We start from the raw sequence: 13,423 nt of genomic DNA on the forward strand, positions 1-13,423 counted from the left end.
TATTCTATTGGAACCGCGAGCGAAGCGTTATTATATTATGTACATTCTAAAAATATTATACCTACCTAATATTATGATTATTACCAAATACTTTTCGGACTGCGATGCTTCGTTTGGTTTTTCGGCTTATCTTAACGTCAAAAAAAATTATTATCGTGCGCATTTCTATAATACAACACATATATAATAATATATATGCAGGTAACAGGTGTCAGCAATGTATCGACGTTTTTATGTTATTTGTCTATATATCGTATAACTATAGTTATCGTGTGTAACCATATATATATATATACACGTAAAAAAATGTAATTATTACTAGAAAATATTATATTATTATATTTTATTACTATTAATGCGGTTTTTGTTTTTCAACCGATCGTGCAGCTCGTCTCTATATTGATTTATTTAAAAGTATATTAGGTATAATATAAACACGGCGTTTCATTTTTACACACATCCTTGCGCAGTTATTTTATATATATTTTTTCTTAATTCTTATTGCATACTATTATTCTAGGTCATAAACATCCGGATTCGAATCATAACTATACAATAAATAATTATTTCCCAAGACTAAACGATCCGACAAAATAGTAATGCTCTTGAATAATGTTTCCTGTGCAATGTCTCGGTGTATAACAATTGTTGAGAAATAGACCATTTTAATACACAGTAAATTACATTCATATTAAATGTTGTTATTATTATTAGTAGTAGTATCATTATTATTATCGGGAGACTTGTGATCACTACAATATTATATATTGCAATATTAATACGCAATTATCATTTCAATGAAAAAATGATTGTTATCACTGCATGATAATTATAATTTTTTTTTTCGTAATAATTTTTTCCAACAAGACGTATTTTTACTCTGATTATTAATATAGAAACTTTCATTGCGGAATCGCAAAACTGTGACTGTAATTTTCATGGAACACCGCACTTGTATACATACGGCATACGATATTTTATATTATTGATATCATCATATTACTTTTTTTCACTGTCTAAAAAAACAAAATATCATCATCAAGTACCTTGTTATAAGTACCCATCAATAGACAATATAATAAACCACGCGAATCATTAACAAACGTTTTACTAACAATTAATATGCTTTCGAATTATTTGATCCAATAAATAGTGCTTCTATAAACACACTATATGCAGCCAACTAGTGCAGCTTGTGCTCCACTTGACAAAAGCGTGTTTGCACTGGGATGAATTATGAGCAAAACCCAATAGGTACTCTCTTTGACTTGGCGGTTTCCTATTCGAACGGAACAATTGACAATTAAGTGCCTATTACATAATAAATCATTATATATAACAATAAATTATAATTTGAGGATTAAAAGAATTGTTTTTTACTAGGTATAACTGGTATAAGTATAGGCATATAAAAGCTTAATGTCAATGAATCTGGTTAAGTTATGTGGTAATACCTACGTGTTAACAGACATGTTATACCATACGTATGTTCCTACTAAAAGTTGTAAGAACAAGAAATATGGGAAATATATACTCATATTTTTAGTTTGTATAATTCATGTATAATAATATAAGCGGCAAGTATGTGGGTACACCCATTGTAATCGTATTTTTTCTCTCTGAATAATGACTGAACATTTTAGACCGAATGTATTGCAGGTCTTACAATATTACCTAATTTGCTTTTTGTGTCCATCAACACTTTTTGGGAGAAGAAAAATTTCTCGTCTACAGACGTAAATATTCTAAAAAAACATAATTATTACAATACTGTTATTTTTATGTACAAATATATAATTGTTTGCGAAATAATTCACAGAACATAAAACAATTTGGATTATAGCAGTGTTAGTAACCACAACTATCCAATACGTATTATTATTAAATTATTAGTTCAATCGATGTCGCTCAGAAAGTTGGTACAGTCCGACATGGTTCACTTGAAGTTGAAGGAACTGGTAAAAAATATCGAGTTATCAAAGGATAATATAAAATAATAGGTAATTCAAGGGACCAGCAAAAAGTTCAAGGTATTTATTTCGAGTTAAAAAAATCGAGTTGACCGAGGTAAACCCTTTTATTTTTTTGTTCTAGTAAGGGATGAAAACCCTCACTTAGAGTGTCCGTCGTTTGAAAAGATAACTTCGATTGTTACGACAGCGATATATACAGTTATAAGTTGTAAACTTATAACAAATTAGATACGATTCCCGTTGGCTATTAAACAACTATAATTATTGATAATATAAATGTTATTATGGAACACAGGTGTAGTATAATAATATTTGCGATGCGCCCGTCTTCGGTGCAACCTGCTGCTGTGTGCTGCAGCTATATACCTACTGTACAATCACAACGTCACTTGTACCGCAGTCAATACTGTTATAACGCTATAACCGTAACTATTGTAACTACTAAAGACCACTGCGTAAGTACACTTATATATATATATATATACGTCATAACGATGATGTTCGTCGTTAATCGATCGCAGCGCGTCATAAACATTATACTATAATAATAATATATCGATATAACAATACCATTATAGTACTGTCAACATATATGTAGGCGATGCGCGCGCATACTCGCATGTATAATTATATTATATACTTAAAAATACATATATCGGGTGATCCACGATTTAACTTAACACGCTCATTGTTTCAACAATATTATTAATGTTTTTGAAAATATTTTTTCACATGATTTTAAGTAGCTTAATAATAACATTTTTCTAAATAGTACATTTTTTAATATTTTCTATAGTTATCATTTTTACTCCTCTCAATGACAATGCGCATTTTTAATTCCTTATTCCAAAACACGAATTTTTTTCAAGTGAATACTTCGATGTATACAACTTTCAAATTTTGGACGAGAATGTAGTTAATGAGTTATACCTAAAGGCCAATGAATTTAAATTGTATACAAGTGAAGTGGTGTTATCTGACAAGAGTACCCCTCAAAATGCTTGTCGACTTCTATGCTTGTCGACTTCTATGCTTGTCTAAACTTCAAATATTATGTATAACTGATAATCTGCTGGTCCACAATTTGATTTTTATAGATCGAAATAATGATAATATACCTATTGCTTCGGAATGTGAAATAAAAAAATGTAAGTTTTGATTCAAAGGGGTATAAATATAAAGTTGTTTATATTTTTAAGTTTTTATCCGATTTGAAATTATGTTGTAGAAATATTTTCAAAAATATTAGTGTTTTTTGAAATTATACGAGTGGAGTTTTACGTTAAATCGATCACCCCGTATAATATTATATACCTACACTTATATTATCTTAGGCATAAATACAATGTATATATATATATATATATAATTTTTGCATATGACATATAATATTATTACGTATCTGTGTGTGTGTGTGTGTGTGAGAGTGAATGCGCGCGCGCGCGCGCGCGTAATAAATAAAATAATTAATAACGTAAACGTCCAGGCGGTCGTCCGTCAGATGGCACTGACCAATGAGCGACGGCGGCGGCGGCAGCGACTACGACGACGGCGGCGCGCGACCTCTCGCAGTGTGCTATTCGTAATCGGGGCGTAAGAGTGCACCGGTGCTCGGACGACTTACCCCACGTGCGCGCGTATATCATGCGATGTGCCCCGCCGCCAGTCGTCACATTACCGTTAACGCGTGCGAGTCGAGTGTGAAACCGATTGGTGTTTAGAAAAATATTCCGTTCCGTTTGAATTTCGTTTGTTGGAAGACATTCATTTTTTTCTCGCAAATAAAAATTTATTATTAAATAATCGCGTTTTTTAGATAATTTTTTTAAATTTTTTATTCCGTTTGTGTTTTTAATGAAAAATTACTGATCGGTCACGACGACTGTTAAATAATTTTTGTCGTTTTGCAAAACGCGGGTGAAAAAATAATAATCCATATAAAATAATACATCGTCTATCTGGGACTTGTGCGACCACGATGGACACTACCTAACAGAACGTTTCGTTCGCAAAAGTATAACAACAAGAACATCTACGACGACTTCAATAATAATAAATCTACCCATCATTCATAATATTATGTGCAGTGTGACTTTTGCGTGGTTTTAGTGTTGAATTATTCGTTACGTTTTTTTTTCGTTCTTGTTATTTCTAAACCGTAGCTTACGATACATACAGTGCCCACGACCACTTCGCGCCACCCCAAAAATACCCCAAATACTACCTACCCCCCTACAACTACACTGCCACGATGACTGACCCGTATGACGACCGACACAATCCGTACCAAGAAGTGGGCCGGTGGTGGTGATACGCGCGACATGTCGAATGGTGGAGACGGCGCAGCAGGTGCAGTTTGCGCGTGTGGCCGTCGCCGTCGCCGTCGTCGGGCGGCGTCGTCCTCGTCTCCGTCGCCGTCCGTTCTGGCCGTGTGGACGACGGCGTTCGTGCTGGCCGTGATCGTAGGCGGCCGCGGGGTCGAAGCGCTGCACTCGGCCGCGGCCGTATCGACGGCTGGCGGCGGTAGTGCGGCTGCAGCAGCTGCGTCAGTGGCGGCGGGCCGGATGGCGCCGTGCGCCCACCTGGGCGACGAGACCAACGACGTGTCAGCTCGGGCATACGCGTCCGACGTGGTGTTCGAGGGCAAGGTCCGGTCCAAGGGCCCGGTACGGCCCGGAGACGGTACGTACGGCGTCACGTTTGTGGTACAGCGCGTGCACAAGGACGCCATGCAAGCGGTCACGTACGAGAGACTGCGGGTCGGCAGTCCGGTGCGACTCAACTTTCGCGAGAAGCGCGGCGACCGCGACCCACCGCAGCGGAGGCCGCCGCTCCAGCGCCGAGCGGAAGCACAGTGTGTGCAGCGGTTCGCGCCGGCCGCCGGTGGTCAGACCGTCGAGGCCAACATCAAACGCGGTGCCAAGTACCTGGTGTTTGTGGCCGGCGTCGGGCCGCATAACCTGTCCGTGCTCGGCGAACCCGTGCTAAGGACGCCCAAGAACGTGGACGCCGTGCAAAAAGTGTTGTGCAGGGACTGCGGTGAGTACCATTCCATTGCCTTTATCATCATAGTCTTTATTTCGTGGTATCTATGCAACTCGCTGCAGAGGCGTAATTTCGAGTTTTTCCACCTTATATTATAGTAGACACTATTCTCAAATCACACGGTGAACAGTTCAATCCCTAGTAAAATGTATAGTATGAACTTATGAAATTAATGTAATAACATGTAGTCGTCTGCTACAAAAAAAAGAACAATTTACTATTCATTTTATTTTTTACTGAATAACTTGTACATAATCAAATTTGGAAGCTTCGCCTTGATATTTGAGTGAACTATTTTGCCAAAATTTGCCACCCCCAAAATGTTGCCGTTCTAAACCTTATAGGCCTCCGCCTATAAATACGCTCATGTATATATAGACTTTATTGTGTTCCACTGACGTTATTACATTTTCACCGAATATGCCGCACTCGCAGAGGCTTCAGTATTTGACATATTTATGACCAAAAGGTTAGTGATCAGCATTAAAATGGCTCAGCGCCGGCAAGATTGGCGTGCAGGAGTAGTGTAACCGCTCTTGGCCTCACGGTTTTTAGTGGTACCTATATTATATTATAAGAAATATTTGTGTCTATATACAAAAATGGTGTACCTTATCTTCATCCAAAATGAATTGTACCTACATGAGTCAAGAGGATGTCAGCGCACTATGCCCTGAGGACAATTTGAATTCAAGCCATAGGCATCAATGAATTGAACTATTATCAAACTTAACATCATTTATGCTTGTGCATTTGCATTTATACAATCTTTCAGTTAAATAAAATAATACGGTTTAATAATGCTCAAGTACAAACAGTGCACGCATAATGTTTACATAATTTGAAGTTTAATGATGGGGTAATATTCACTCTTAATAAAATAAAGCCAACATCATAAGACTGGTTCTGCTTTGTACACATATTTTCTATATGTTGCACCGTGAGTTAGAAATGAGTATAGTGATGATTTTTTAGGTGTCTCGGAACTTACAATCATACATTTCCGATTTCCGGCTTATAGACCCGTAAGTTTTGTCGTATCAAAAAGTGTTTTACAAAATCTCATCTACTCACCTACTAAAACAACAAAAGTCTCTTAAAAAATTGTGAAACATATACGTCTACATAACTATTGGTCAACATCTCACTGCAAAGTGTCCATCTTAACCTGCACGTTAATTGACCAATACACCGATTAGGCATAATATACTAATATTCTACAAGTAAACGAATATAATATTATAATCCGCCGTTTTTACCGCCGCGCGGAACGCCGTTCGTATATACGTTCCCGCGTGGAACGCGGCCAAATCGTCTATTTTCGGACGGCTGTACGGCGGCGGCGGCGACGTCGACTCCGGCCGCCTTGTCTCGCTCGCTTTATCTCTATCGCTCTCTTGTTTTATCTCTATCGCTTTTTCACTCTACCTATCACACCATCTCTCTCTCTCTCTATATATCTCCAAGTATTTCTTACTCTCTCTCTTTTTCTCACTCACTCTCTATGTGTCTCTCTCTATCTCCTCCGTCTGTCTCTGCGATAATATGAGTCAGTAGGTTTTCCGACTACGAAATCGCTCACGAGTGCCCACTTTACGCACGCGTGATATACGCGCAGTACACACGGCCAGAGATCTGTGCAATATATTTTAATATTAAAAAATATAATTCTGCGGTAGTTGTATGGTTTTTCGTTTTTTATTTACACTGTATGGGGTGTTTCCAGCACTATCGCATTTTCCTCGATCAAATACTACGATTTTTCACCGTTCTATCAGTTCACGTCGTCGTCGCGGTAATCGTCTGGCAGAATCATTAGGATTAGAAATTTAAAAACTCACGTGAGATGGGTTTGAACTCTAAACATCGCATGATTTATATCGATAGAAAATATAATACAACGTATTATCGTGGGTGTATATTATAATGATAATATAATACCGATTTCAACGGTCACGACTCTGCGGCTCGGGTTTTCGCGTCATCTCGATGCGCCGCGGTGCGCCGGAGGAGCTAGGAATCGTTAACGACTATTTTTGGACGTTTCCGCGGCGGCGGCGGCTGCGACACGATATTATGTTACGCGGGGCGGCCAATGACCAAAAACATCGTATATTTTCACTCGTGTGATACCGGCGAAACGCGATCTCTTTATGAGATACAGTTTGTTTTTAAACCATTTATTAATTCACCTTTGATTTTTCCAATTTTCGGTGACTTACGCATTATAATGGACTAAGCACGTTTATGAAAATTAATATCATATTATACGTGAAAAGTTAACATTTCACTTAGGTACCTATATTAAATAAGTCTGTGGTTTTTAAGCCGGCATTGACTCGCACTTTAATTTCAGACTGCAGAGGCACAGCCGCCGTCACTGCAGGATGATGTAATTTATTGTAAACATAATACCATTTTGGCGTGCTCAACCGACGTGAAAGTCAACTAGTCTGTCGGCGATTTGTACACGCATTATTGGTGTTGACCACTAAAATATAATATATTCTTATTATATACATAAATATTGCCGCTGCCTTCTACATCTAAACCAAAACACACTAAGAATTATTTGCCCGAGTGATAATTTTTCTAGCTAAATCCTCCCCCGCTTATCCTCATAAATGTAAATTGTCGACTATATAAAATGATTGTATACTTGATACATAAATAGGAAAAACAAATTTAACACTGAAAAATAAAGACATACCTATAAAATACTATCTGAGGACGCGATTTCAGCCCTCGGGAGCAAAGGACACTGCTTTTAAGGTTCGATATACATATAATAATAACGAAATAAATAAAAATAAATAATATTCCCAGAAAAATACAATATGTTTTTATTTACCAATTTTGTTTATTAATTAAAATACCATGGCTGTACAACATAAACAGCAGCAACAATAATATGGTTATAATAGGATTTATAAAATTGGTTCAATAGAACGCCAGGTACGGTGCGATAGTACAATATTCAATAGAAAAATGTATAAACATAAAATATATGCCAATAAACATAGATTCTTTTCTGGCCGATTTCTCGCTTCGCCCTTGCACCCTTTAAATACATCTCTGATATCTGTTTACAATACTTACGCCTATCCAGAGTAAACCATGTTTATGTTTAAATTAAATAATTATTCTAATTCTAATGTTTTTTTTAATTTTTAACTTTTTAAGTAAGTACCTATATATTATTATTAATTATGATTGACGTCTAAAGACCATTTTTAAAAATATACATTTTACGGCATTCAAAGACTTTCTTTGTGTCGAAAACTTTTCTTTATTTTACTTAAGTTTTATTTGGATTTGACCAACCTAATATCATAGGTATATATTATTGTAACACCTAAATAAATACTGCATAATATTATATTATGTGGTGTTACAAAAAATTCTAAATTACGGCCGTGGAGACGGCCTTGTACGAGAAGCATGCGAATAATACACACACAACATATACTCGAACATAATATTATTATTATAGGTGACTGATATACGTAATACCCTGACGCCTGCCGTATAGGTTCATAGTCCTTGGAAAACAGGTGACGCGTTTCGTCGGAACTGAATTGACGATTATCGCAATAATTATTATTTATTATACAATATTCGCGTTTCACCGGAATGTTATGCGCACTCGTGAACGGCGACGGGAAAACGATTTGGGAATCGTTGAGATCAGACGCGAAGAAAACGGTCGACGGTCACCGTAGTACATATAAAAGGCTTATGTTGATAATAATTAATAAGTAATAGCGCTAAATGTTTAGTGATAAAATCCGTTGTTCCCAATAAAATGGCACGTATTCAATTGGCCTATTATCGTGAGTTATCAATCTAGAGTTGATTATCTATGTAATATCAGCTGGGACTCTATCGTCCATAATTTGTGTATATATTATATAGTGTGCAGTTAAAAGTCAAAACTAAGCTTAACATAAATCATAATGTATGACGTTCACCAAGACCCTGGTACAAACTTTAACGGAATGACTATGGTATACATTTTGAGACCGCAGTCCACAGGGAGTTACGTTACGTTCACGAGCGGGTAACAGCGAGATATTTTTCGTCGGCGTCAGACAGTGTTAAACTCACTTTTGTTGGTGCAGCTTGTTATCTTTTTTGCCACTTCCGCAAACCGATTCCGATTAACCCGTTTTTAAGTCATTGAATGCATTTAGGTTGACGAAATTAAAATGGATCTTTATTTGCTTGTCTCATAATTTTTTCATGTCTTTCGACATCGGCCGTTTTCCAAGGATTACAAAGGGCAGCACGTCAAGGTAAGACCCTCGTATATTATCACATCAATTATTCACGGCAATCAGCCGAAGAAGCCCAGGGACAAAAAAAATAATTTGAAAAAAATCAGACAAAAAGACCGGACACAGTTCTTGAGGGTGGCAAAAAGTCCGCGACTATAAATAAAATATTTGAAGAATCCTTTGTATTGTGTCCATAAAATATTTTTGTGAATATCATATTTTGTGGCAGTCACCTGCAGCAATTGTCACCCGAACTCATCTCAAATAAAATCGTCATTCGCACGACCAAAATCACACACACGTTCATCGTAACTATCGTAGACGATTGTTCCTACCTATAGTATATAATATGTTGTATATTGTACATATTATAATTTTAAGGGTAGTTATTTTTTATCTCACACACGTTCATCGTAATTGTCGTAGTATGTACTTATATTAGATATGTAGTATACTGTACATATATAAATACATATTATAATTTATTAGGGTTGTTTTTTATCGCATACACTGCGAGTCTTGCCTCTGACCGAGATACGTGACGTGTTCGAGGCAATCGGATTTCTGACGACGTGTGCGGTCGTCCATTAATTTCGGGTGCGCTCAGGTAAAATCGAGTGCCGAAAGGCGGAGAAAATATAGCACTATTTACCGATTGATAAATATGATATAATGATCTAGATGGGCGCGCCACTATTTTTGTGTCGATAATCGAGCGCCGGTACCTATGTAATGTGTTGTCATTATTATTACTATTATAACATTTTATCCGTCCGCCGCTGTCCTCCCGGTCTTCGAATGTGCCCGTCCCAAGGATCGATTGAATTATCACATTTCGTTTTCTTCTGGTACCTACCTATATACATTATATAACAATAGGAAATAGCACATAGACTCATAATTTTGACCTGCCATCCCTCGCGTGGACTTAGTCAATGGTTTTCCATATGGATTTGGTTCTCGTAATGGTTAAATATAATATTATAATGCTTACAAGTACAATACTATATAAAACATGTTAAAATAAAGATATCTTAAAACAATTATACATGATGCTCACTACTCGAGTGGGAGACAGTTATAGACTATAGAGTGAGTGGGTTACTAAATTTTCACGAAATATTATGATATTTTTTGATCGACGAGTTTTAATCAATAACGTTTATTTTATACCTATGTGCAAGAGAAGTATAATATGCCTACTATCTACTGGCGTGTTTGTAAAAATACGACGTTCAAGTTTTGATTGCAGACGAGAATCTTATAACTTCTTTCCAGTTTTCGGAGGTGTATTGTTTTTTAATGCTTTGCGCGGAGAAGTGTCGGAAACTCGGAAATAGTAAATGATACTGTTATCGTTAACTGCGATTGGTGATTTAGATATTATTTGTATGATTTATAGTAGGTACATCGGATTAAGGGACATCGCGGTACGAGTATAAGCTACTATAAAAGGGATCGTCGGATCTTATATTATAAGTGTACTTTTTGACAACGATAGTACTTACTATTTTTTACAACTTTTAACACAAGGCCGTAAATATATACTTATAATATGCGTTGTATTATTATTAAAAGAATAACTATATACATGTGTACTGTAGTATACATAAAATATAATATATCTATCATATAATGTTATACAACATAAATTGATTTTCGTCCTCGCGCGCACGTGTGCACGTAATGATTGTGCGATAATCATATTTCTCACGATAAATATTGTCAACGAGACAAAAGTACACATCATGTTATATACTTATATGTTTCGTATAATACCAATCGATTAGTCCGGGATCCGACGGCGGCACGGGTTGTGTGGAATCTCAGCCTGTATATCTATCTAATAATATTATAATACTCGCATATTATGTGATGTATGCGCTCGGTAAAGCACTTGTAAGACGTAAAGTCTAATAATAATAATAATATAATATGTTTTGTATATACGGCGGTCGTAATGTAAACACTCGTGTGTCCGTAATTCAGAGACAAAACAGACGGGTATACGGAGTTCCCTCCCGTATGTACGTCGGACGAAGAAAAGAATCAGAAAACGTTGTCGTCTCACCTCGCGTAAACTATCGTCTACACTAGGGGTCACCAATTAGTTTAAAGGGCCACTTTAGGAATTGAAAAAGTTTTCGGAGCCATTAAATTGAATGTACCTACAAGTTTAATCAAAGAGAATAACGGCAAAACCCAAAAATTAAAAAAATTAAAATAAAAATCCCATATAATTAACCAAACATGAATTATAATTTAAGAAATAAATTTCTTATCTAAGACCACACGAAATTCTTCCACGTGATGTTTTATCTAGTGGCCCTCTCCGATTTGTATACACAAGAATACGAGACGTAAAATTAGGCGTTGGATACATCGATATCCGTGTCGTACCAAAATACATCAAGTATGTTACGAAATCCGTAAGCGGAATCACACAAAAGTAGTTCCGTTTTCTACACAGCCTATCATTACACATGATTACAAACCGTTTTCACTGTAGGGACCGAGTAGACTTCTTTAGATTCTTTTTAGTTTGAATGGGTTTCCTATAATTTTGGACCTGTCTTACCTAGGTATTTATTATGTTGTAATTTCTTACACCGTACTCAAAAAACCTCGTCTCCCTTGATATTTGGCACAAGCACGAGCGTCCGCGTGACATAGCGCAACGGCATATTATAATATGGCCGGTGTATTATTATTGTATACACGCATACAAGCGTGATTTGGGCAATGTACGAGTGCACTGTGAAAACCGTCTAGACAGTAGACACACGCTCGTCTGTGCGGAGGAGTAACACAATATTATAATAATATCATACATACATGCAGTAGGTAGATGTAGTAGGTATGTTTATATATATGTACATGCTGCAGCAGTGTTATAATTGTCATTGCACAGAGTTATCGTGAAAATAATAAACGCGACTTAATGCACGACAGTAATAATAATACGAAGGTCGTGACCACCGACTGTTGAGGCGAAAATAATATATTTTCTTAAATATATTTATACATTTACGTACAAAATATAAATTATATAGCTTCATATTTACATATTCTACAGTTTAGTATACTAGTATACATATTGAATTGGGAGAACCTTATTCCTAACCTCATTAAACCCTTATTAGGCAGGTATCTCTAAAAGTAGACATTTGTATTCGGAAATTTTTTTTACATAATTTCGAGTAAAAAAATATATTTTATATTATTTTTTAAGTTTTTACTATTTAAAAGACATCATATATTATTTTAAGTATAGGAAGAAAATGCAGAATATTTTTCTAAAACTTTCAATGTATAAAAATAGTATTTTTAATGAAAAGTTAATTACCTAGTTATTATATAGGTATTTACAGTTTACATAAGATGAGTGGTTTCACATCGGTACACCATGAAATGTTGGCTCATCTCACTACTAAATGATTAATAATCTAACTTAGAACAATAATAACTCATTCGAAATTGAACTTTTATGCATCGAAATTCTATGGAAATATTAATTTTCATAGTATGAAGTTTAAAATTGTGATTGTGTGCCATCATTCAAAAAAGTAAAAATATAACGATAAAAACTCATAAACATTATTATTTTTGTGATTTCAATTTATGTTAAAAAGTCAAGTTCTATAATGCTAATACTAAATAGTAAATGAGATTATGAATATTTTCTTTTAAACTAATCAATCAGTATACTTAATACATCGAATGGATTTGGTAAATATAATTTACAGCGTCGAATTAAAGTTAATTAATTAATTTCCTATAACATACGAAATTACATAAGTTAAGAAATGCTTGCAACCTTTTATTAAATAATTTAAAAGGTTTTTCCAGGCTACTATAAGTGATGATGCACCACTTGTTGTACAGAGTATAGGAACACATTAATAATATAAAAGCTGTGTAGGACTCGTTCGAAAATTGAACTGACACGATATTGCTTGTTTTGTGAATACTTTTCCTTATCCAAAAATCACAATCATAACATTATTGTTTTTGACTAAATCCTCTACTATCTACATATTTTTAATATTAAATATATGAATAAGTAATAACTAAGTGTTAGAATGTGATGTTATGGACACAGTAACATAAATTTGAACGTGGTTCATT

The 13,423-nt window shown here is 35.5% G+C and overlaps 1 protein-coding gene across 4 annotated transcripts in view; it reads left to right on the forward strand.

Moving 5' to 3' along the window:
• The first annotated feature begins 3,496 nt into the window (after window positions 1–3,496).
• Window positions 3,497–13,423, forward strand: part of LOC111038908 (protein vein-like) — a 64,127-nt gene continuing 54,200 nt past the window's right edge. For 2 of the 4 annotated variants that reach the window (XM_022322184.1, XM_022322183.1), the window contains exon 1: window positions 3,497–5,012. In XM_022322184.1, the coding sequence (XP_022177876.1) occupies window positions 4,238–5,012 (775 nt within the window). In that variant the 5' untranslated portion in view covers window positions 3,497–4,237. The remainder of the gene's footprint in view (window positions 5,013–13,423) is intronic. The other 2 variants (XM_022322181.1, XM_022322182.1) reach the window with 1 other exon arrangement.

The sequence above is a fragment of the Myzus persicae genome, unplaced genomic scaffold (assembly GCF_001856785.1).
Source record: "Myzus persicae strain clone G006 unplaced genomic scaffold, MPER_G0061.0, whole genome shotgun sequence".
Taxonomy (NCBI): Eukaryota; Metazoa; Arthropoda; class Insecta; order Hemiptera; family Aphididae; genus Myzus; species Myzus persicae.